This window comes from Mesocricetus auratus, unplaced genomic scaffold, assembly GCF_017639785.1.
Source record: "Mesocricetus auratus isolate SY011 unplaced genomic scaffold, BCM_Maur_2.0 Super-Scaffold_100043, whole genome shotgun sequence".
Taxonomy (NCBI): domain Eukaryota; kingdom Metazoa; phylum Chordata; class Mammalia; order Rodentia; family Cricetidae; genus Mesocricetus; species Mesocricetus auratus.
Window position 1 is genome coordinate 6,740,462 of NW_024429220.1, and position 27,036 is coordinate 6,767,497.

At 40.5% G+C, this 27,036-nt stretch overlaps 1 protein-coding gene across 5 annotated transcripts in view; it reads right to left on the reverse strand.

Annotated features, from left to right (window-relative positions):
• Reln (reelin) overlaps positions 1-27,036 on the reverse strand; it is a 437,778-nt gene that overhangs the window by 204,580 nt on the left and 206,162 nt on the right. For all 5 annotated transcript variants that reach the window (XM_040735124.1, XM_040735123.1, XM_040735122.1 and 2 more), the window contains exons 7-8: positions 17,563-17,659; positions 10,966-11,017 (exon numbers count right to left, since the gene is read on the reverse strand). In XM_040735124.1, the coding sequence (XP_040591058.1) occupies positions 10,966-11,017; positions 17,563-17,659 (149 nt within the window). The remainder of the gene's footprint in view (positions 1-10,965; positions 11,018-17,562; positions 17,660-27,036) is intronic.

Below are 27,036 nucleotides of genomic sequence, written 5' to 3' on the forward strand. Positions count from 1 at the left end.
TAAAAGACTAGACAGAGTCACCCCTAGGAGTTACCTACTCCCGTAAGCTGCGGTGATTAAGAAATAGACTTGCGTCACTCTAAACTGAAACTGAACAATGTGATGGGTAACATAAACCTATTGGTAAAACAATTACAATGGTAAATATAGTTATTGGGTTTTTTTTTGTTTTTTTGTTTTTTTGCCATGAGTGACTTTTGTTAATGATTCACTGGAGTGGGACAATGCTATCATGGTACTCCCAAGGCATCAAAGAAAATAGTAAGAGCTTACTTGCTGCTTTATGATTTTTTTCTTTAAAATAACTTTTCCCAATCAAAACTACCATTAGGTACAAGATCCATGTTTTGGTAATGTCATAAATGTCTGTTTAACTATTTCACTGGAGGCAGTTGTGCATGTTTATTTATCCTTTAACAATAATAGTATAAAAATGACTATCTTATACTAAGCCTTTTATTTTCATCTTTACAGAGGCTGCAAGAAATGTTCTAGGAGCACTGGTTCATTTGCTATTATAAAGACTAACCTACTATCACTATAGGAGTGATATCTTAATATCAAGTCTCAACCTACAGTTTAAAACATAAAATATTGTCATTTTCAGGTTAGTTTAATATTTCTTAGTTTTCATGTTGTTTTGTTCCTCTCTCGCTATATAGAACCTACACTATTATAATGTTACATACTTATGCAATTTATATCACTTATAAATTATATAAAAATATAATTAGCTTTTCTCTAGTAGCAATCTAGCTTCTTGCCTAATATCTCTCAAAGTAGATTGTTTTTATTATTCTTATTATCTTACTGCATATCAGCTTCCACAGAATGAATGTAATGTTTCAGACAAGTAGGCAAATCTACCAGGAAAGATGAGAGTTTTGTCTTAAGTATGTCATTTGCCAGATTCTCAGGTTGTGAGTTAAAATCTATGCAGAGGAATGGCTGCAGGAGGAGGGTGGCCTTGGCCAAACTGGAGTCGTTTCCAGCAGGCGCGGTCTTATTGTAGAGCACCGTGTGAGGGTGTCACACACCCTCCAATGCAGGGGTGTGAGGGTGTCACACACCCTCAATGCAGGGGTGTGAGGGTGTCACACACCCTCCAATGCAGGGGTGTGAGGGTGTCACACACCCTCCAATGCAGGGGTGTGAGGGTGTCACACACCCTCCAATGCAGGGGTGTGAGGGTGTCACACACCCTCAATGCAGGGGTGTGAGGGTGTTATACACCCTCCAATGCACGGCTGCAGCCTGCTCTTCTCACGCTGTGCCTGTGTGAAAAGCTGGCAGCTCAGTGCTTGCTGAAGTTCAGGGGCTGGGGTCACAGTGGCAGCATCTGAGCAGGGAATATGCTTACTCTATCAGATAATGCTTTGTGGCAGCCCAGGCAGGAAGTGTCCTGGGGCTCCTAGGTTCCAAATGACATAGATGGGAATCGTGGCTGAAAGGACCCCATGGATAATCACTTTAATTAAAGATTGTTCCATTCTGCACAGAGGCAAATCCTGGAATTACTCTTGGACCTGTCAAGAGCAAATGAACTCAATTCTGGTAAAACAGGACAACCAAAGTTAGTAAATTTGGTAAAACCTTATTTTATTTGTAGAAGTTGTCAATTTAGAGAAATGAATATGTCCACAATATTTGGTAAGCACTGAGTTATCAACTAGTAATTATTTAAGAATGGGAATCTAGGTTTAATGTCCACATTGTGACTTGCCCACTAAAAATATCCCTGGGGGAAATGGCATATTTATAGTACAGTTATATTTATAATTGAGGAAACATAATATTGCAGAAAGGATTAGTATACACAAGATTTATTTTAAGCATTTACACAAACAAACATTAGGGATTAGTGGAAATAAAAGTAGAATGTTTAAATTAGTGACACTGAAGAATCTGTCGGTGTTAAAGCACGCTTCTTGTAGGCCCACATGCAGGAGCACTGCGCTCTCAGAGCAAGCGTTTTCACTTTCTGTCTTGCTTCTGTTTATTTTCAAATGAGGGCTCCATGGAGCAATGACTTCTGCTGGGGGCTGAATCTACCAGTGAACAGGGTCTGGGGACTCTGCCAGGACACGTGTCAGCACGTGACTCCTTAGCCATCTTCCCTGCTGAGGTCTCTTTGGGGGACCTCTTCCAGCTCACAGAGGATGACAGTGACCACAGGACACACAGGAGCAGCTGTCCTCCTTTCTGTGCCTTCCCCCCTTTCAGCCCCGCCCTGTTTGCTTCACTGTCACTGCCACGCCTGTCAGAAAAAGACACATGGATTCCCTTCGGTGTGTATGTGTGACAAACGCCGTGACTTCCCTTGATCGCTTCCAGGTACCAACTCTTTTCCGGTTCCCTTCTACGCCCACAGAAGAGAGCATTTGCCAGAGACAGTGCTGAGGAAACTCATGAACAAGAAATGTGAAATGGGTCAGGTTTGCCAGGACTTCCTGCCAGGCAGGTCTCTTTAACTTTCTTCAGCTCTGAATTGCTCAACCATCATTGTTTTTACTGTCCAATTTGTTTTCTTTTCACAAAGAAACTCCTTGTCCATACTGTTTGGTAGTCGATTTTTTTAAAAGTTTCATTTTTTTGTTAACATAGCTATACATATTTAAGGGGTAGTATGGGACTGTTTGATACATATATTTGATTTGATAATTTTCTTATTTATCATAGGTTTTGCATTTCCCAAGGTGTAGTATCATATACAGCAAACTTCCTGAAAAGCTTCCTTCTGTGATAGAAGGGTCCTTTATCAAGTACCTTTGATTAATCAATAAGGATCTGGAAATTGCTGGTTCACATTAAGATCTGAATTGTTCATGGATTTCCCTCAGCCTCTTCTGTTGCCGCAGAAGTCGGGATTGTGTACAATACTAACCACAGATGTGGAACCCCACCAAGTAGCTTTCCACAGCTATGACTTAAGCTCAGTATGGCTCACGCATATCTAAATACTGTGCATTTCCTAGTCCTTGGTGACGTTCTAAGCAACAAAGGGTTAGAGCAGAGTGAAGCAGATATCGCCGAGGACACTCGGAGGCCCTGAAGGTACAGAGCCATTAGGCTGGGGCAGCAGAGTGAGCTTTCAGTGTGGTACTGGGAATGGCAAAGTGAGTATTCCAAGATAAAGAACACATCTTTACTTCCCAGCAGTGCGTTTTAATTCATATGAAGCTCATCTTTTATTTAGTTACTGGTTTTAGTAATTAAATTAATCTAAAAAATTTTCCAGAAACTTATGCTTACTGTAATTTTTCTGCCGTATTTAAACTGATAAAATACTCTCTTTTAAAAATAGCTTTTATCTTGCTTTCCTCTATTCTTCCTCTGACTCAACCATCCTGCTCCCTCAGGTTCTCCTCTCTCCTCCTCTTCTCCCCTTCTCTTTCTCCTAGCTCCCTCTCCCCACCACCCATGCTCCCAATTTGCTCAGGAGATCTTGTCCCTTTCCCCTTCTCAGGGAGACTATGTGTGTCTCTCTTAGGGTCCTCCTTATTTCCTAGCTTCGCTGGTGGTGTGGATTGTAGGCTGGCACTCCTTTGCTCTATGTCTAATATCCATATATGAGTGGGCCCTGCTCCCAATGATATGACAGACTTTGAAGATCCCCCATGGAAGGCCTCACCCTCCCTGGAGAACAAACAGGGGATGGGATGGGGGGTTAATGGGGGCAGTGGAGGAGAGAGGGGAGGGAACTGGGATTGACATGTAAAACAAGCTTGTTTCTAATTTAAATAAAAATAGAAAAAAATAACATTTAATTCTTAGGTGTGAAAAGGATTTTAAAAAGGCAAGTATACTTCAAAATAAACTGTGTCTGTTTTTAACTTAAATTTGACTTTTGAAACATATGTCCTACAGAGGCAGAGGGCACTCCTTCGATGAAGGGCAGGATATCCTGGGTCAAAATCAGCTTCACACAGTCATTAATTCAGTTCAGACACATAGACAAATTCTACATATACAATTTTAGGTTCATGTGTGTTGACATAGATCTTTGGAGACATTAAAATCAACTCCCAAATGTGATTTTTAGTGTATTTTATACCCAAGAATTTTATAATCAAACAAAACCTATATTGAGCATTAAATTAATTTTGCACTTAAAATTTTCTAAAATTCCACATTTTATTTATATTTATTTTGAGCTCATGTCACCAGAGATTTTTTTTTTGGTATGACAGATTTCCGTGTTTCAGACGAGGTTTTACTATTCTGTAATAACTTCTTGAAGGTCTTACTTAGCTAGGAGAGCAATTCTTGCAAGGCACAACTCTAGTTTGAAATATAGTATATAATTTCAGTAAGTTCATGGAGGAAATGAGCAGTAATTCACACAGAAATACGGAGGGCTCAATTTCTCCTCCCTCTGAATTACCTGCTCTGAAAGAAAATTTATCTACTGAATCGAGTTCTGAGTAATTAAGATATTTATGAATTGGACATAAGGGGAAAAAGAACAGCTTCTCTATGGCACATGAACTATAATCTCACATAGTGGCATTTTATTTCTTTATTTAATAAAAAATGAAGCCACATCTCTTTTCTTTTTCATAAATTTCCAATTCAGCTAAGAGTACTTCAACCCTTAGATTATTCCAGTGGCTAGTTTTCAAAGTATGTTCACACAAAGCAGGCAGTTCTGGCTTATCTCAGAGACACTTTGACATGTGTAGTACAGAAAGAAAGAAATTCAGGCTCAAGAATTCTTTCATATCTTAATATTTAAATATAAAGCATATATGATCTAATGATTCTCCACTGCTTTGACATTATTAAAAAAAGCAAACAAAAAGCAATAAAAACACTGAGACTCACATCCCTCCAATACACAAAACACAAACATGCAAACAACCCCCTAATATAAACACACATACACATGAAACACTCCCAATATAAAACACACACACAACTCTCCAATATAAAAACACAATAACCTACAGACACACAACTATCCAATAAAAACAAACAAAATGAAGTCCAGGCATCTATAAATAAAGCCAAATTTAAAAAGGTAATAATTTTATGGGTAATCAACAAACAATATATTCTAAAAGAGCTCAATAATTCCATTCTGCTAAGCACACGAGTATATATTTCTGCTTATATCTGTCACTAGAAGCAACATTTATTGGTGATTCTTAGTTTTCTTCAGGATCATCTCCATTGATTGACATCCTCAGATCATTTCTCTGAAACCACTTTGGTCATGAGAGTATACATTACACCGATTTAGCACTTGCCTTGACGTCACTGGAGTGATTAGTTGTCACTCTGAGGGTAAGTCTCTATTTGTTAGTCTCTGCTCTGGAACTAAAAATGTCACAGTGCTAAGACAGATTTGCCCAACTCCTACCATCAGTTGTTTTTGTTTGTTTGTTTGTTTTTTGCTTTTGCTTTCTGCTGTGTGTGTGTACACACATGTACATGTGTGTGTGTGTGTGTTCACATATATGAAGGTGAATGCATATGTGGAGACTTGAGGTTGATGGCCAGAGTCTTCGGTGTTGTCTTTTCACTGTATTTATGGAACCAGAGACTCTTGCTGAACCTGGAGTGTGCTGATTCCTGGTAGTCTAGGTAGCCAGCTGGCCCTGGGGATGCCCGACCTCTGCCTCCACGTCCTGGGATTATGAGTGGCTGCCATGCCTGTTCAGCTTTTTAAATATAAGCCTGGTCCTTACGCTTACATGGGAAGTGAGCCAATTACCACTGAGCAGCTACCTTCTCAGCCCATACCAGTTTTTCTTTATGGCGTCTGTTACCTTCAATCCTTATCTGGCGAATGACTCCTATTCATATAAAGAAACAGCGGGGTAAAAGTGAATCAGCTCAATGAAAGTTTCTGTCAAGCAAATGCTAAGTTCAGTCTTAACACAACTATAACAACAGACTTCTTAAAGACCTTGCTTCATTGTAGCCCTACTTTGATTTCTGTTGTGATAATCACCATGGACAGAAGTAGTGTGGGGAGGAAAGGGTGAATCTGGCTTCCACTTCCTGGTCGCAGTCCATCATTGAGGAAGTCAGGCAGGAAGTGAGCGGAAGCTGTGGAGAATCACCTGTTCTCCGGGCTCTGCTCAACTAGCTTTCGTATACAGCCGAGGTACACCACCACCGGATGGCGCAGTCCACAGAGCGGCAAGCTTTCCTACAGAACCCACAGTCGTGAAAATGACCCATGGGCACGCCATAGGCCAATCTTAATAGAATCCCCAAACTGAGACTCCCTCACATAACTCAGGGCTGTGTCAAGTTGACAGTTGAAGCTGACAGGAACAATTATGTTTTATTGTTTAAGAGGTCCTTTTGTAGACCTCTGTTGAGACTATGCCATTAGGAAAATGAATCGTTTTCATTGAGTCAGGATCTGGCTACGTGGCACAGGTTGGCCTTGAATTTGCTCTACGTGCCAGCCTGCCCTAAACTCTCAATTCTCATGCTTTAGCCTTCCAAGTGCTGGAACTATACCATTTTAAATAAATTCAATTAACTGACTAAAAATTCTCACCTAGCCTCTAATAAATATTGAAATGTGCAGCCTATATGAACTAGCTCTTTGGATATATCCAAATTGACCTGACATTGCTAACATATGCCCAGGCCAGTCCTGGTTTAGGAGGTACTCATGTTTCTCTCCCTGCTTGTGTACAATTCATCAACTATTCTGCAAAGCCTTATTCTGAGCTGGTAAGAGACACTGTTGGATCTCAGGACTTTTCTAGTTAGGAAGCTCCCCATATCCCCTGCCTTTTAATTAATCAAGCCACCATCAAGACTGACTGGGATCTGACACCCTGAGACTTGTACATACTCACTAGCTGGGACAACCTGGCATTGTCACCAACTACTGTAATAACCCGGAATTGTCACTCACTAATACAACAACCTGACATTGTCCCCCACTAATGCAACAGCCTGGCATTGGAGAGTTCTTGTTGCAAGTGCCTCCTACGTGTTGACCCCTGTAAAAACACTGTCTTCTCACTTTTTCTTTTACTACAGCTAAAGTTAGTTCAAGACAGTGAGGGGCAAATGCTCAGGAACACTCTGCTAAATGAATGACAGATACAAAGAGCCACCAGAGTTTCCCTCGGAAGGAGAATTCTGTCTGGGAAAACAGTTTGGGGAAATCTGTAAGAGAATGGTTCGCAAGGGGCACCAGTTTGAATTTTTCCTCCCATCCCAGAGGAAATCTAAAGGAAATGCCCTAAGGCTATAACCATAAATTCCACAAGGTGAGGCTAATGAATCAAGTGAGGGTGCCGCAAATCGATGCCTCAGCCCAGAAATGGAAACAAGAGCTTTCCTCAGAATGGAAAAATGGAAAGTTCTTAGACTCTTTCAGGACACCTTTAAGATGACCTGGCTGTGGATAACCTGGCGAATTCTAGCTTGCAAAACTTGGCTTTCAGAATCTCCTATGTAAGAGTGTTTGCATATCTATTCATCTATGTAATATTTACTTATATATATGCACATGAATGATATACAGATTCCATTTAAGTATGCATTAATATTTGTCCCCAATACACATTTGAAGGAACTTTAAGACATTCCTTAGTAATGGAAGCAATTTCTGTACACAGATCTCTGAGGTACCGGATTCCTTTGGAAGATATTTGTAACATAACTGGAAATGTTTAAAAGGACAATATGAAAATATTGTTAATTATGAATATAATTCATTATTGAGCTCATAAATAATCATGAAATTCTTTAGAAAGTACCTATATATCAAATGAATGATTCTATACAATAAACACGAAACATGTCACTGAAGTTGACTGACTATAATCACATTAATAGTATGGATTTGGAGAATCCCAAGATATATAAAGAAATGCAAATGCTGGGCTCACAATTGATTCTGCATAACTTTTGAGGTGTATATAGATGGAATAGTTTTTGTTTTGTTTTTTGTGTATGTTTGCTAAATAGTTACTACACTGCAGTTGCTGTTTTGATATTTCATTACTACCGGCTTATAAAGTCAGAAATGAATCCACACATTTATGAGACACTTAGGGTGCGCATGCTTAGATGCAGCCCTCATACCACCCCTGTCAACAGAAGAGGGTCACTGCTTTCTACCTCATAAACATACGTATAAGTGAACGGTCGTGAGATACACAAAACCATTTCTAGAAATCATTCCAACTATAATGTTTGTATTCACCATACAACATCATATACCATGCAGGTAATGGTTTGTTATTACATTGTTTTAACCCTTTTCATATACCTGAAAACTTATAGTCTCCAAATGTAGTAAATAGATTTCCCAATGAAGTTTCTAGGTAATAAACTAATTTAACTAGATATATTGGCCCATTCCCAGCGCTACATTACAATTTCATTTTTTATTTTAAAACCATCACCCAGAAAAAATTTTAAAAACATGCTGTGGGTTGTAAACTTTAATGAATCTGTATCTCTTTCTTTCTCCCTGACCCATTTCTCTCTGGTTCTGTTACTCATTGTATCCTTTAATATAGGAGTCAGGATTCAAAATTTGTGCTCTAAATTATACAAGCTGGTCTGTAAGCATGTAGGAAAACAAAAGTTTGGGCTGCGTCAGATACTAGATCTACCCAAAGACCATGGCCTGGAAGTTCTTTGCATCCTCCAGCCAACACCCTAGTTCCTGGTCTCTTTTCATCAGTTCTACCAAACGGATACTGCAATTGGTCTGACTGAAAGGGTAAGAAAATAGAGGATCCACATCATATTTGTTATTCACAAAGTAGGCTTTAGTCTTCCTATAATAGTGAATAATGTAATTGATACTAGATCAATTCTCCCTTGATTAAAGTGAAGAGTCTAGTGGAATTATGGATTCTTCTGTGACTCTTTATTGCCTAAATATAATATTTCAAAATAATGTTTATTTTTAACAAAAAGAATACCCCATATGAAGGCCATTCTTGGTTGTCAGCTTGACTAAATCTGGAATGAATGACCATCAGGAAATGGAGAGCACACCTGTGAGAGATATTCTGCTTGGTTTGAAGTGAGTGAGTCCATTTCTAGTGCAGGCCTTTGAGGGGGGAAGACATCTATATGCTTTTGATCTTGGCAGTAAGGCTGAAAGACACAGGCCTTTGACGCCCGCCGATTTCGAGGTGGAAAGGTCACACCTCCTGCTGGAGGCCTGTATAAGGACGGTGGGAGACGGAGGGTTTGCTCTTCACTGGCTTGTCCTCACCTCGCTGCCTCATCCATTCCTTCACTGGCATTAGAGCCTGCTTCTTTGGGATTTCGGCACACACAGAAGACCAGCTGAGACACCCAGCCTAGTGGGACTGAGCAACTACTAGATTCTTAGACTCTTCCATTCACGGCTAGCCATTGTTGGGTGAGCTGGGCTGCAACCTATAAGTCCTTTCAATACATTCCCGTGTGTGTGTGTGTGTGTGTGTGTGTGTGTGTGTGTGTGTGTGTGTGTGTTTATATTCATTTTATAAATTATGTGACTCTAGGGAACCCTAACTAATATACCCCCAATACAGATAAACTAGAAACTGTTATTCCTCTTTATTTTGAATTTTCAGTGGCTTAATAAATAGAACACATTAATTCTAGTTAAGATCAGGAAGATGCCTGTCAGGCTATAATTTAAAGCATTTGTTATTGCCCACTACAAACAGGAAAAGAACTATATTTCATCCTGATAAAAAAAAGTTAAGATGGGCATGCTAACAGATTGAAAAAAATTAAAAATCCATCATTCCCTATCTTTGCTAGCACTTTTCTTAATAAATATGCACCTTTGATTTGTCTACAGCATGCTGCGGGGTATACTGTTAATGTGAGAAGTAGCCCACTGTACCCAGGCGGTTTCTCACACCTACACAGGGTAAAATGAGGCTTGCTGTGGAAGAGTGACACACGCATGATGAGAAAACCACTCTTTGGTAGAGTCAACCACCACGGGCTCCCAGCTGTTGACGCCGCGGTGCTCTGTGGAATGGCAGCTTCCACCAGTGGCTGGTCTCCAAAGGCGGACAGTCCAGACGGTGGAGACTAGAGACCACTGCCCACGGCATGGCTACCGGACGGCAGCAGGCTCTGCTGCAGCTCAGAGATAAACCTAGGCTGCTTCAGAAGACAGACTCATTCTCTAGAGTAGCCTTTGTGGAAGTGCATTCAAGTTGCTTACTGATATACACATATACATGTTTATAAAATTTTAAAAAGAATGGAATAGATAACAAAACTGCTACCACTTTACTAAAGGTAGAATGTTACTGAACATTTTGGGTAGGAACTTTCACTTTCAGGCAGAAGTCCTTAGAAGAAATATTTTCAGACACAGTATCGTTTTCATTAGCTATATCAAAATTAAACATAGGTTATTTATGCAAAACATAAAATCTTAGTTTCTTCCAGCCACTGATAATTAAGTTTTCCACTACCGATCAGAGCTCAGAAAATTGAACACATTTCTATCTTAACATGAGCAAACATAACTAGGACGGCACTTGTGGCACAATAGAGCAACCCAATGCATCCAAAATCCGTGTGTAACTCTTTTACAAAAAGCATCTCAGGCCCGTGAAGTTCACTCAGGGGTAAAGGTGATACTGTCAATTCTGAAAATGAGTTTGATCCCCAAATCAACTCCATGGACTTGTCCTCTGACCGCCACATGTAAGCCGAGAAGCGCACACACGTGTATGTGTTTACACACACACACACACACACACCATAAATAAATGGAATGTAATAAAAAGGCTTTGAAATGAAACAGATTATCTGTGGCACCTTTAATACCATTCATTACTGGTAAGGAGTGGGAATGAAGTGTAATATTGTGAAATGTTTAATTTCACTTTTTAAATTATTTGCCACAAAGACTTACTCTTTCCCAATCCTGAAAGCATCTGGCACAGTGTATACTCTGATTAAAACAAGCATTTCTAAGTAAAATTGCTACAATTGCTAAGAGACACTCACCAATGGAAAACTGGAGGACAGACGCTGTTGTTGTGTTTAGGCATGTGGTGGTCTAGAAAGAAAATACAAAAATCAGACAGAGAATATGAAAGCAGACAAGCTTGAGGGGGGAAAGGATTCGGGAGGAAGGGAGCAAGGAGACCCAGGCACAAAGGTTGACTGTCCCAGCAGTATGCAGGAACATTGACACGTTCCTTCTTCCCCACTGGGGAGCAAACTGTGAGACCCCCGGCTTGGATGGTAAGATCCTCAGAGCCTAGCAAACCAGCTTTACAGGTCACCTTGCAAAGGGTTTGGATAGAACTGCATGCTGCATATACCCTGGTCTGGGTGCCAGAGCTCATAAAAGGTGATCACACAAAAGCTAGGGAACAAATTAAAGGGTTAGAAAACGTTATTTTTCGCAGTAAATATAGGGGCAGTAACCTGTCTCAGTGGTTGAAGACGCTTGGTGACCTGAGCCTGAGTGCAAGCCTCGGGCCCTCTTTGATGAACACATTGGAAACAATTCTAGCAAGTTGTCCGTTGACCTCGAATGTGTGCTGTGGCACCCCATACCCTACCCTATACACATGAAGCAAACACATGTAATCAAGAAGCATTTTAAAGTCACTGGAACTAAAATAGCTAACTTAAATACCATTAACTTTGGGGGGTAATAAGATATTCTAAAACCGATTACACCTTTGTAAAAGAATTGCAGAATCGATGAATATTTCTTAAATGAGAGCAGGAGGGATGAGATAGAGGGAAGAGGGGGAGGGGGAAAAGGAGGGAGTGAGAGAGGAGCTATTATGAATAAGGGCCTGGGAAGAGCCTCCCCACATTTCCATGAAATTTTAGTGTCACAAAGAGCTCGCTGACAAACTTTTCCACAGTGACATGACTGTGATTATGTATAAAGTTATTCATTCATTCTTTGGAGTAGGCACGCAGTCTAGCGAGATGAAATTTAAGTTCCCACTGTGTTGGGCTCCCGAGCACAAACTGAGGGATGGATGCCTCACAAACCTGCACTCCCTGAAACAGCGTGTGTGAATGCACACTCAATCGGGCAGGCTCAGTAAGCCTGCTGTCTTACTGTTGCTTCTTTTATGACCTGAGACCTTTGAACATCTCTTTAAACACGTGACTGCAAAATCCAGTGGGCAGGCAGCAGAGGTGAGAGGGCGTTTCATAACGGCTTCCTCAGCCACTAGTCAGGAGTCTACTTTACGCCAAACACAGACCGCTGGTGTGGACCAGCAAAGGGAACTCTAACGTGAATACACCTCTAGTGTGAATACGCCTCTAGTGTGTTGTGAATACGCCTCTAGCGTGAATATGCCTCTAGTGTGAATACGCCTCTAGCATGAATACGCCTCTAACGTGAATACGCGTCTAAAGTGAATACGCCTCTAATGTGAATATGCCTCTAGTCACATCCAGACCTCTGGCTCCTGCCTGCTTCCTCCCAGCAGAGTTATCAGAGAAATTTGAACAATAAAATACTTTGAAAAGAAATCTGCTTCTCCCTATAGCTTTTAAAGTAAGTTCACTATCTGCCCTCATGGGTTTCCACCCAGATAATTTCATATTAAAATCTACCAACAGAGAAATTTTCTTTTAGTTCCACATAAATGGAATGATTTGATGTAACCGAATAGATTCCCAGGTGAGTCTGAAGCCATTTCTTTGAAATAGTGGTTTTATACAAAAGAAAAGCATGATGGTTATAGCTACTGCTAGTGCACAGAGTATCCTAGAGAATCCGCAATATTTTTCCTTGTGACATCAGAAACGATGCTGGGTCACCTGTCTGGGCAAGTCACACAGCTGTGACCTCTGCACTGAGTAACAAGTTACTGCATGAAACACTGCTAAGTTTCAAGGACTAACGAGGTGACCCTAGCTTTTGATGACTCATTGGTTCTATCTATGCTTTTCCTTCACAAGGGAGACTGAGGATTCCTGTAATATTTGATGTTCATTTCAGTACTCTACCCCATGACACAAGTAAAACTGTCAGCCCCCAAAATAACAGGAGGGCCTTGGAGATAAGCAAGGTTAATAAAGCATTTGCTATGCTGGCATGAGAACCCAAGTTCAGATCCCCAGGACCCATCTAAAAGAAGCTGCATGTAGGGCCTTATCTGGCAGGGCAGAGACAAGTAGATTCCTAGAGCTCGCCAGCCAGCCCATTTACCTGAATTGTGAGCTCCCAGATCAGTGAGAGACCATGTCTCAAAAGATAAGGTGGAGAACAATTGAGGGAGACGACCCAACCTGATCTCTGGCCTTCATAAACACACACATACACACATAGGCATGAGTGCTCACATGTATGTGTGAATACACAAACACTATACATGTATGTGTGAATACTCACATGTGTGTGGATACACAAACACTACACATGTATGTGTGAATACTCACATGTGTGTAGATACACAAACACTACACATGTATGTGTGAATACTCACATGTGTGTGGATACACAAACACTACACATGTATGTGTGAATACTCACATGTGTGTGAATACACAAACACTACATATGTATGTGTGAATACTCACATGTGTGTGAATACACAAACACTACACATGTATGTGCGAATACTCACGTGTGTGGATACACAAACACTACACATGTATGTGCGAATACTCACATGTGTGTAGATACACAAACACTACACATATATGTGCGAATACTCACGTGTGTGTGGATACACAAGCACTACACATGTATGTGCGAATACTCACATGTGTGTAGATACACAAACACTACACATGTATGTGCGAATACTCACGTGTGTGTGGATACACAAACACTACACATGTATGTGTGAATACTCACATGTGTGTGGATACACAAACACTACACATGTATGTGTAAATACTCACATGTGTGTGGATACACAAACACTACAGTGCACAAAACAATTAGAGAGATGAACACAAGAAACAAGATATAAAATTTACTCATCTTATATTTGTAATTGGGTTTTATAAGTTATTAATAGTGATTTCAAATGCCTAATTTTACATTATTAGGCCTTTATATATAACATTATGAAAACAAAAGGGCCTCTCATAGGTTTTAGAGAAGTAATATAATAATCATGGATGTTTTATAAGAACTTTTTTGTCTCAGGGATCTTAAACAATCAAGTAAGGTTCACATGATAGCAAACAGAATAACAATTTAAATAAACCTTGATAATTCACTGTAGGCTAAGGCTTTTATTATACCCTCCATCTTTGCATTTTACTGACTTTGTCTTTTAGTTCAGCTTGCCACTGTTACTAAAACACATCTTCAATTGTGTGAGAAAAACTCTTTTTTCAAAAATACAGTAGGAACGGAGCTCAGCACTGGAGTGCTTGTCCAGTACCCGAGAGGCCCTGTTTCTGATCCTACAGCACTTCAAGCAAATAAAATCTCTTAAAAACTAAGTAACATACTTCATTTCAAGTTCTGAGCATATATTTCTCTTTATTGTCATTTACATTGGCAAAATAAATGAAGTTCAGCATTGCCACCTAAAATCTGGAGACTTGAATAGTTAACAAAATGCTTGAGGACGCCACAGAACTTACTGATGGAGACACAAGCTAACAGACTGTCTGAGGACGCCACGGAACTTAGTGATGGAGACAGAAGCTAACAGAACGCAGGATGCCATGGAACTTAGTGATGGAGACAGAAGCTAGCAGACTGTCTGAGGACGCCACGGAACTTAGTGATGGAGACAGAAGCTAACAGAACACAGGATGCCACGGAACTTAGTGATGGAGACAGAAGCTAGCAGAACACAGGATGCCACGGAACTTAGTGATGGAGACAGAAGCTAGCAGACTGTCTGAGGACACCACGGAACTTAGTGATGGAGACAGAAGCTAGCAGACTGTCTGAGGATGCCACGGAACTTAGTGATGGAAACAGAAGCTCTCTGAATGCAGAGATGAGCACAGACATCATTTCCCAGTAACCCTGGGTTTTAATGACGTGAAATAACAATTTAAGTTAAAGAACATAGGTTTAAGAACAGGTCCTTTTATACTGTCTTTTGCTCTCTCCTTTCAGCCTCCTGAAGGAGCCCCACTTACTGCTGATTTTGCTCCTTTGGCTTGTTTTGATTGTTCAGTTTAAAATTTTTTTCTATCTACCTCAAATGCCAGGAGCAAGGAACTTTGCAGGCAAACATTTTTTAACAGAATCAGAATGGCTTCTGGAAAGACATTACAGTTCCCTCAGGGCCAGTGGGACCCACACCACCACACCTGAGATCGATGACCCAAATTACTCTGCTGTAATCTCCTGCAGGATCCTGGTGCAATTGCCAGCCCCAGAAGCAGTTCTGAGGACACCGGCCATCTTGCCTGTGTTAGTGGCATTGAAGCAAATGTCTTCCCTGACTCTCCACAACCTGTGTTCCCATGCTGGGCTCCTCCTTGGGTAGGGCAGCCTGACCCAGCCCTGAGACCTCAGATCCAGACCCCAGACTAGGACTTCCAGAACACAGTTGTCTCTCTCAGTAGATCCAAAGTGAAAGCATTAACTGACCAAGACTCTTGGCTTGTGGTTCTTCATTTCACAAATCCATAGGAACTGGATTATGAAAAGTAAGCAGGCTCATTGTTGAATAAGCAGGGTTCCAGGGCTCACATATTTTATCAGTCCTCATGTACTACAGCTTCTACTGGGTTCAGTTTTGGAGTTGCACGAAAATGCCCGGATTATAGTAAATACAATATGAACTGATAACTGAATCTATCACTTTTCATTTGGTTGGACTGCTTTCTATGAGCACTACACGGATACTGCTTTGGCTTCTAGGAGACTAATGCAGTATAAAACTTACTGAAAATATAAAAGTTGTTACTGTAATTTCTATCTCTTTGGACCTACAGGACATGTTCATTTTCGGGAAATACTTATGATGGGAATAAAAAACTGTAGATTACTCTTATATCTTATAGGATTGTTATTATTTAGACATTTTGAGATAGGCTGGTCTCAAGCTCACCATCTTGCTGCCTCTCTCCCTTGTGTGGAGACTAAAGGGTTAATATGTGAGTGAAGATTAATCTTACATATACACTCAAAACTGACCAACTAGGATATCACATCTAATGATAAGCACACTGGACTACAGAGCAACCGTCAGGATTAAATTCATGTGTGAGCAAATAAACTAGATATTTCTGTTTTTACTGAATATAGGAATTTACAGAAATGGAATTCTGGCATAAGATCACAAGATATTTTTAATTTTCATTGCCAATGTTTTCAGAAATATTACTGGATGGAGCATCTCCTCAAATAGGCAGTTATTCTCAGCTCAAATTAACTATGATAAAACTAATTTTAGTTTAAGGTTTATGGCTAATTAATATAATCATGGTATATTATTTAAAGCTCACTAGCAAATTTATTTTATTTTTCAGAGAGAATTTCACTTACCAGAATCACATTTGTCTGCAGGTATTATAACATCTTGTGAGACTTGAATTATAAGCATGTATTATTTTAATTTGCATCTAATTAATTCTGTTTGTGATCTAGTTTGAATTGAAAACTCAATTTGTCAATGTTCCGAAACTCATCTCCTTAATAGGCTAAATATGTCTATTACCACAAAAAGGGTATTCAAGCAGAATAAAGTAAGAACATGTTGCAAAGTCAGTTGGCTTCCACATCTTGATAACTACGTCTTTAATTGCTTATATTCATAGGACTTTTCTCCCTGCTTACCATGGAAGCTAACCTTTTTTGGCAACTTCTAAAGTTAGTGACTTTGAAACACAATGTGTGACACAGAGTGAAAAGGAAGCCTTGGGAAGAAAAGGAAAGGGGGCTGTTGGGGAGCAGAAAAGCCACGCACCAGGTAGCACAAGGAACATGCCAGAGGCAGAGTGCCCCAGACAGGACCTAATGTAACAGTGTTCTGATATCCTTCTCAGGGATGTAAATTGAATGCAGTCATCATGTCAAAATAAGAGGCCCACTAGCCAGTCAAACGCTGATGATCAGTGGTTGCACTGGTTTTAATTTAGAATGCTCATTGCACATATAATTCCAGATTTACCTTCTCAAGCAATGGCTAATACTGTAACTAAATGAGAGTAACTGACTCTGGAGTTGTTTGGCATCAATGACATTAAAAACAAATCCAGTTATTCAGTACATTCCTTAAAAAAGAAATCCATTGAAGTTCATCTATTGTTAGGAACTAAAATTTTAAAGTGTTGGCTTGTAAAGAGAAACTAATAATGGTAAGAGAAGGCTTTATATGAGAATTTAGTCACATTTTGTTCAAATATGACATGTATTGTGTACATGCGACATATGTATCATATCTGTATTTCAATCTATCTTTTACAGTGACAAATGTTTAATAGGAGACACCAATGCTGCCAGTTTTATCTCAGAACTCCTCATTTTTACATTTGAAAATGATCATAAAACTACCTCTCCCGATTTTGAGACATCAATAATAGTACAAATCATACTTCAATTTGTCATCTGAACTCCTAGAGCTTACCAGAAACTTTTGGTGACAAAAGGCAGAGTTAAGTACTGTGATGAAGCAATGTTCTTCAACCCACACTTACCAGCTCTCGAGGGCCATATGGCTCACAGAAGGTGACCGCATTGCCATGCATGATGGTACCACACTGTTCTCCAGTTTCACAGTTGCTACACTCGACCCTGCGGGGACACAGAGTGCACTCTCAGTCTGGGAACTAGGCAGTACAAGTCAGTTTCTTGCTCCGATAAGGAAACAAAGGATACTAACTGTTACATGGCTCAGATGGCTACTACACAGGCAGTCATGGTCCACTGGACTCTGACACGCTCAGACAACACAAAGCCAGAAAGGCCTGAGAGAAAATCTTAGTTCTTGCAGTAACTTGTGGTGGTGGGAAATTCCTCAAATCTCCCAAAGTTTCAATTTCTTCCTCATTAAAATGAGGATGACAGTACTGACCCAAGTCTCCACTAGCCATTGTCGACAATTAAATAAGACAGTATCTAGAAACTGATAGGGCAGAAGCAGCCCCATAGCAGGCCTTAATAATGGATATAGTATTACCAATAATTACATAGAAGATACTGAAGCCCAACAGGCCCAATACAAGAACAGTTTCAAGTGTTAAACAAAGTAACATTCACTTACATAATAAACTAAAAATCTACATCTCTAAATGTTCTCACAAACAGACAGCTTGCACTGTGGTCAAAATAAATGTTTCAAATCACTATTCTCAAGCAAACTTACATTTTATATTCCACTATGCCAAAAATGATGGAATCAAATGCAATCTACATATGACTAAGGGATATACACAGGTTCCAATACAACTAAGTGTTGGATACTGACTTATGTTGACCTTGAAAAGAATTTGATCTTCTATTTTATTACTGCAAAGTGAGGTGGTTAATAAAAATGTGAGACAGGACCAAAGCACATTTTTCCATGTCTCTCTATAGAAACTAAAGGTATTTGACTGGGGATACGTTCAGTAACATTCACAATGCTCTTTATTGTAACGTTTCCACCTACAATCATTACACATCTAGCGTGTAAACGCGCGGCAGTTTTATTTGATGTAGAAAGAATCTTTTCAAAGACCGTTACATTCCAGGTGTCAAACTCTGCGCAAAGGGCACTGTGTCCTTTGCTTGGTGGACCAAGCTGTTGTTTATGCTTCCAGGGAGAGGGCAGCAGCTCCCAGCCAGATGGGAGTCCCAGAAGACTCAGTCGAAGAGAGGCCTGGCAGCCCCTGAGGGTGTGAGGCAGGAGCAAAGGAGTCTTCCTGCCTCTTCCTCATTCTGCCGTCCAGAGCAAATGTCTGCCTCACCAACCCTCACACCCTTGCTCAGACTAGAAGGTCAGCATTGCCAATTATCTGTAAGCTTTTTTCAAAGACACAGAAAAGAATTTCTAATGTGGATTTACAGTGTAGCTCATTGTATCAAAAATCTTAGCAGGAAGTTGGAATCATTTCTTGATTACTGGGCTACAAGAGTCAAATAAAATGTCCTTGACAGTAGAAGGAAGATGATAACTTTGGCAAAGCACCAAACTTGCATTCATTTTTGGCATGCTCATTTATTGTATGAAGTACTAATAAATATTAGTTGAATGAATAACTGAATGTAATATGATTTCATAAGCAGAATTATTCTCAAAGCCAGAAGTCCTAAAAACAACTAAAAACAAGCCAAAAAAATCCTTCATAATACTACTAGACACATACTATACATGAGGTAACCTTACTAATATTAATGAAATTATTATCACTACCAATTTCTTGTGAATTTCTACCTTTTTTGGTTGCTACAAAGCTGGTATATCTGACTCCCTTCTCCTTAGTACAGAATATATCATATGAATTTCTTCCTGTTGTTTTTCTAATTAAAAGAGGTAGCATAAAATCTAGGTTGGGGGAGGGGCTGGAAATATGACTCAGCAGTTAAGAGCACACACACACACACACACACACACACTCACACCCATGCATGCACAGCAGCTCTTGGTCATCCATAATCCCAGTCCCAATGGATCTGACGTTGTCTTTGACTTCCATGGTCATGCAGAACACATGCGGTGCACATCACATCCAGACAAAACATGCATACATATAAAGAAAATTTTAAAAATCATTAGTATTTTTCATTGACATGGAATTAATAGGTTTCTCATATTAGTGATAGATGAGGATTATTTAATCTTCATCATTATGAAATAGCTTAAGAGAAATATCAAACTTTATAGAGAAAAATAAGAGGATATTCAAAACTTATAGCAGCTATCTGTCATCGGCTCTACGACAATGGTTCTCAATCTTCCTAATGCTGGGGCCCTTTAATACAGTTCCTTTGTTGTTATTTCATAATTATAATTTTGCTACTGTTATGAACTGTGATATAAACATCTGATGTCTCTGTTGGTCTTAGGTGTTGAGGCCCACAGGCTGAGAATCTCTGCTCTAGTACCATCACGAACGATATTGTTATTTGTATGAATCTGAGGTTGGCTAACTGAATTTCTTTAGCGACCATTTTAGCTCTATGTGTTCACCAGGACCTCCTAATCAACCATATTTAAGGAAGATGATACCTGAATACAGCATACATTATAGGCCTCCTCTTCTATGTGTTTGATTAAGTAGGTATTGGGCAGAATCTGCACAGCGGTATACTGTTTAAAGGCAATACCGACGTGGACAGCCTGACAGCCTGGAGTTAGACAGACAGCCTCTGGAGGACCAGTTCTACTTTGTAGAGTAATGGGCGCGGATAAAATGAACGCAGAGGAAGAGGAAGCATCAAGGCGCCTCCCTTCTTCCCGAACAGCTCAGCTGCTGTCCTGGGCTGTCCCATCCTGTGCTTCATATCTCCAGAACTGAAAACACATATTAAAGGCAGGCATGCCACCAGCTGTCACTCACAGGGCTGCTACCTGGAGCTACAAAGGCTTCCCCAAGGATTGATGGGATAAATCAGTGGGCTTTCTGCCAGTCTTTTAAATGTTTGCTTGATTTTCTCACAATCTGACTCTGTTTGTCAACATAGTTTATTTTAATTTACCCTGAATACCTATCCCTCCGGGTGGTCAGGTCTGATCCCTCTCTCAGTGCAAGTGGTGTTTATGCTTTTATCATTGATTACAGCGTCCTTAATTCCACCATACACTAGACTTAACTTTAACGCACTGTGCTTAGCTTTAACAGTGCAGTGACTGGCTAATAGAATGTTACTTCTTCCAGTGGTTTTCACTCTCCATGGAAAGGCAGAAGAGTAAACAACCATTTCCAGTAGAGGATATCCATGCAATGGTTGCTAGTTGCTGCATTGTTCTAAGTGGTCTAGTGTGCTAACGTACATTTAAAGTGGGTGACACTCTTGGAGGTCGCAGGTTATTGTCTCCATTTTGCTAATTAGAATAATGACCTTCAGAGAGGAAAGAGCATTCTTTCAAGGTTATACTGCTATCAAGTTGAAGAGTTGCAATCTCCACCAAAGGATCTCAATATTACCCACTGCTGCTCTGTCCTTAAAATACACTGACTGTGGTAGACCACTTCAAAACTCAGCAAGTGAGAACTGCACATTAAGCAAGCAAGAAACGGAATAGACTGTGCAGAGCTTACGATCCATAAACTGCACTTTTTAGTTCAGGGTCAGTATGGCTGGAGTCACTCTGGTACACACAGGAAGATGGCAAATTGCAGGCTTAGAAAGTAGAGGGTTTCGTAAACCACTTCCCTGGGTGACTGACAGGCACTGTTCTAGGGAGTCTATAAACAAACCCTCATTCAGATAAAACTAGTGTCCTCTAATCCTTCTATTCTTATTTAGAGGTGCTAAATCTAGAGTTCAGACACACTATTGTCCAAGGTAACATAACTAGTAATTTACAGAGCTATGTTCAGACGCCCATTATTCCATTTACAAGGTCAAAGCCAAGACACAAATCCAGCTTTCAGGAAAATCACTGTACAGATGATGGAGTGGACGTCTAAATGGCGAGGGCCACTAATCAAGATGTAGGAGCCACATAACTGACTTCCAGCTTGTTGGCCAAGGGCAAAGATGGGAAAGGCTCCTACCACCAAGCCTAAGTGTGATTCCTGGAGTCCCCATAATGAAAGGAGAGGACCTTCTCATGTAACTGTCCTTTTACTCAACACGTATGCCACAGTATGTTTCTCTACCCTCATAAATACATGAACACAATTTTCAACTTTCTAACAGCTATATTACAAACTAAAGCAACAGGGCGGGGAAGGTAGCTTGGTATCTGGGAATTTGCCTGGCAAGTTCAATGTCCTAGATGCAATTCCCAGCATGGAAAAAAACAGAAACAAACAAGAAGAAACAAATGAATTAATTTTCAAGATGTTTTACTTGACTAAATATATTCAAATTATATTTTCACATGTAATTAACATAAAAATTATTAACGGCACAGTTAATAGTCTTTTTCCATTGTAGCCCTCAAGTTGTAATTTATATCTTAATTCAGATTAGCCATATTTCAAATGCTGTGTGACTGGTGCCTATCTGATTGGGCAGTACACACCGAGGGACTGACTACGCTGGAAACTGATGTTCTCTGCTGCTGTGACAAGCCAGACTTCCAGAAATGACAGCTTAGGATCTGGATGAAATCCTAAGTATATATGTTTAGGGGCGGGGGTCTAGGAAGGGTATACACACAAAGAAGAATAAGTCCAAAACTGTATCCCTGGGGAACACTTCAGTTATCCCAAGTCTGGTTATGCCCTTCAGCATTGAAGGGCCCAGACCCTCACCAGCCCCCTGCCTTGGCAGCCATGACAGGCTGCAGCAAAGCCCCATCAAGATGTAAGCCCCGACTCAGCAAAATGTTCTGAGACCCGACCTTGCCCTAATCACCAGATGCCCTTCACGTGGCAAGGAACCAATCAAAAGTTAGTCGGCGGGCTCTGGATGTGCTCTACCAATAACAGTGGAATACAGAGCTTTGCAGCCTCCCTGGGAGGGGCTCTAGGCATAGCAACCTTCCTGCAGCTGCAATTGACCAATCAACAGAGGACAGATTGTCCAAACCCAGAGATGCACCAATCCTGAGACTGTTGTTATGCAACTAGCAGACCCCCAGACACTCCTCTTGCTCTACTCCAATATATTCCCTGCCCCACTGCTGCTCAGGGTCCCTCCTGTTCTACCCACCGCATCAGATGGATGGAGGACCGGAGTTAATTATAAAGACTCTGTTTTTGCATCGGATCTGGTCTTGTGTGGTTTTGGGGGTGTCCAGAGTCTGGGTACAACAGCCACAACAGCATAACTTCCCTCAAGCCTAAGTCCTTAAAATGTCCATGTTTCAGTACTTAACCGAGGGAGTCTGCCTCTTCTTTGATCAGCCACTAAATGAAGTTTCTGTTTCCCAGACTCTATGATCAAAGGGATTAAGACTGGGCTGGTTTAACCCCCCAGAAACAGCTGACCAGACAAAGGTTAACTCTTGAATCCCAGGCATCAGCCTGGGAATCCAGCATGGGACTGATCAAGACCCCCTGAATCTGGGTATCAGTGAGGAGGCCTAGGTAATCTATTGAGCCTTGGGCAGCAGATCAGTACCCATACCAAGTATACACACGGACTTTGGACTCCCATAGAACAATGTGAGGTGCACTCTCACCCTGAACTCTTGGGGAAGGGTCTAGGCCTTGCCCTATATGAAATGACAGACTATGGACACCCCCATGGAGGGCCTCACTCTCCCTGGGGGAATGAGGGGATAACGGGGGGGGGGGTTGGGGGGAGGGCACGGGAGGAGGAGAGGGAAAGGGAGAGGGACCTGGAACTGACTTGTGAAGCAACCTTGTTTCTTATCTAAATTTAAACTGCAAAATAAAAAAAAAAAGGGAAAAAATGTCCATGTTTCTTGGCAGTGGGGTTTCTTTCCCTAATTGCTCCTAACTACCCCATGCAGCCAGTCAGTGTGAAGTCCCTGATAGAGAAGGTGTCTAACATGTCTTTTCTGTCACAAAGATTAAACATTGTACAGCTCCACATATGAGGCCTATTACCACAAAGGGCAAGAAAAGCCACCAGTTCAAGACCAGGGAATAATTCTAAGGGAAACCAGACAGACGAGAACAAAGCAAACTTCAGAGTTTCTCAGAAGATGACTGTGATCCTTGTCTCAGAGACAAGGTGGGTTTTAAAACTCTACAGACAGAAATAACTCCTGGCTAACTAAGGATTTCAAACAATTCCTAGGTGATATGTGTTCTTTCCTTCTAGCCTCCTTTCTCAAAAACATTAAAAACCTCTGGATGCCTGGAATTTTCTTGTTCTTCTGTGGAATAGTTCAGCCCCTTTCTAAGAGCTGGGGTCTAAGTTTGGTGATGAGTGGCTTAACTTCACTGAGGTCCGTAGAGGGAAATGAAAGCTGCTGTTGTGTGGCATTTCAGTCTACGGTCTCATAACTGGTTGCTTCCTCTGAGCTCCTTCTGAGGAAAATTGGGCTTTGTAGAGTTAGGCAGCCTAGTCTTCCACATGTGTGGGAAGGAGGAAGTTTTACATAATCCCAGTTAAACAGGCTTTTGTTTCTCAATTTAAGAAGGAATGTGACCTCCCAGGCTAAGGATTAGAAATAAATTCTCTCTCTACCTAACAGCAAAAATATGGAATGTTTCTCTAATTCAAGAGACACTTTCTCCTTTTTCCTATTTGCTCAGCTTGAAAAAGCTGCACATAAGAATTGAACAGACACCATGGCCCATTATATGAACTGTTCACATCCAAATATACCCATCACGAACAATGTGACTGAAACACATTTTAATGGAAATACATGTAATTTTCAAAGATCATGGGAGACTGGGACTTATTAAACCCTCTCTGGGCCTATTTATTACATGCTTGGGTTCCACATGAGCATGAGCGTCTCCTATTACTGGAGCTCGCAGATCATCACACTCGAGGGACCTGCCTCTCATCACCCCTGCATTTGATTAACAATAAAATAGGACCAGAATCCATGTTGCCCAGTTGACCCTAAAGAATGCTTGTCCCCCCCCTTTTTTTTACTGCCATAGCTTACTTTGAAGTTCTGTAATGACTGTTCTTACAACTATCTTTTATTTCTAATATAAAGAGATTTTGTTTCACTAATAAGATCCTAGGAAACTAAGACAATGAAATGGATTTCAAGGGGAAACCCTGAGTGAACTCACAGGCCTGAGGCAGGTAAGAGTCAAGTTCAATGAGCTTTTGGCTGCTAGATGCCCTTGAGTAACTAATGGAAACATACTATATGTTTATAGTTTCATTTCCTTCTCCCTTCAGTAACTATGAAGGCCACAGCAAAACCATGTAGGCTCTATCCACGATGAGGGAAGATGAAGAAGCTCTTGGACGGGACTTTGTTTCACTGTGACCACCTCTGTGGCATCTAAGCTTTTCAGATGTTTATGTTTTTATCTTGAAACCAAGAATTTCATATGGTGTGCATTTGGGTGGAGACCACACTTCTAAAGGTATGTTATGTCATTTATTCTGATTTTAAAATTATTAGGCATGATAACACACTCAGTCGGGCAGCAGGCCTGGAGACTCAGGAGTCCCACGTGACTCTGGAGACAGAGACCCACATACTGCAGTGACTTGCAGGCCCTTGGGACACAGGAAAGAGGGGGAGGATTAATGAGAAAATTGAGCTCTTTTCACAGTTGCAGATTTATGAATGGTGGGTGGTGACATCATCCTGATAACAATAAATAAGTAATTGAAATATTATTTCCTTGAGTTGTCAAATGACATGACTCATTCCTCTATCTGGTCAGGGTGAAATCAACCATCCTTTAGTCAGTATTCTTCTGAAATGAGCTAGTCACCTGGAAACTCACTGACAATCACTTATTGTCAGATTCTCATTTGAGATACATAGCCTTTGTCCCTAAGACCTACGACATTGCATTATCTGTCCATAATTTATTACTTCTGAAGAGGTCAATCCTACACTCTGCCCCACAGGAAGCAGTGTGCCAGAGTTCAATGAGCCAGATTGTCTATTCACCAGCATTGTTGTACAGAGATGCTAACGTCATTTTAATATATGTCTTGTTCATAAAAGTTCTTTAAAACTGGGAAAGAAAATTATTCTTATAACCCTTTGGCCTAAAGATAATGTGTCTCTGTCCCGGTGTAGATCACACTCTGCTGAGAGAGGCTGATGTGTGATTTCACAAATCAAGGGCCTTAAACAAATGAGAGTAAATGGATTCCACAGACCCTGGCCTGCTGCTGCTAAGCAATCAGCCGAGCTCTTCAGACCCAGGGCTCCTGGGTCTTTCAGACAAGTCTCCACAGCCTTTGGCCATATTGTATTTTGCTGTGTTTCATTTTTTTGTTTGTTTTGCTTTATTTGAGACAGGGTCTTGCTTTGTATCTCTCATGGGCCTACTACTCACTATGTAGCTCAGGCTGGACTGGCCTTGAACTTATGCAACCCTCTTACATTAGCCTCCCTCCCAAGTGGTTGAATTAATTACAGGCATGTGCACTACATGACACTTTATTTTGTAACAAAGCAATGATTTGTACTGAAGAGAGTATGCCATTTATTTGGGAGTTATTTATGCAACCATTTTGAAGTAATTGAAAATCAAGACTTTTAAATAAAAAAAAAACATAGGTTCTCTTTGAAAAAGTAGAATGGTTTTAGAAAAAACAGAAAGGTACATTCCCTCTCTAAGAATAAGCTCACCTTCAAGTATGTCATGCCTTTTTTTCTAAAGAGCTAACATGCCTCAAAAGTGAAAATGACAAACTCCATTTATAGCTCATTCTTTCTCATTACTTCTCACCGAGGAAGGTAAGAGAAGTCTTCAGATTTCACCAGGGAGTTGAAAAATCTGATCTCTTCTTCATTAACAGGCACAGTGACAAATAGGTTAAAAATAACCCTCTAGAATCCTACTACGGCACACAGTGTTCTCATTTCCTACTATGGTGAATTCTACGACGTTCCGCTTGAAGAAATATTTTCTCACTTGCTTCACATGTACTTGACATTCAATTCCATTGAGTGAGCTCTTGTTTCTGTCATCTCAAATACAGATCAAAGAAGGAAATAATAGTCTCCAGATTTATACTTTATTGCATTAGTGAGTTCCTGCTGGTTCACCTTCCTACTGTAGATAAAGACTATCCCTGAGCAATTATGTCACAGTAAAAATAATAAGGTTAACTGTAAAAAAAAAAGAGACAGAGAAGTTTTATAATAAAAGAAAAGGTTATTAATGAAAAAATGGAGGCTAACAACAACAGTAGGAAGAAATCAAGAGAGGAAATAACAGGAAAAGGTCAAAAAGATTCACATGAGAGCAGAGTATTGTACATTAAGTGCCAAAATGGAAAATTTGTAATTCTTTAGCACTAAGTACAACAGAGGTCCTGGCAAGGGTGTGTCAACGTGGAATGTACTTTCTGCCCCTTTCTCTTCTGTACACAAGCTGAGTCAACTATGCTATAAAGCTATGCGTAGGGCTTATTCTCCCCCACAAGGCCCACTGTCTTCCCAC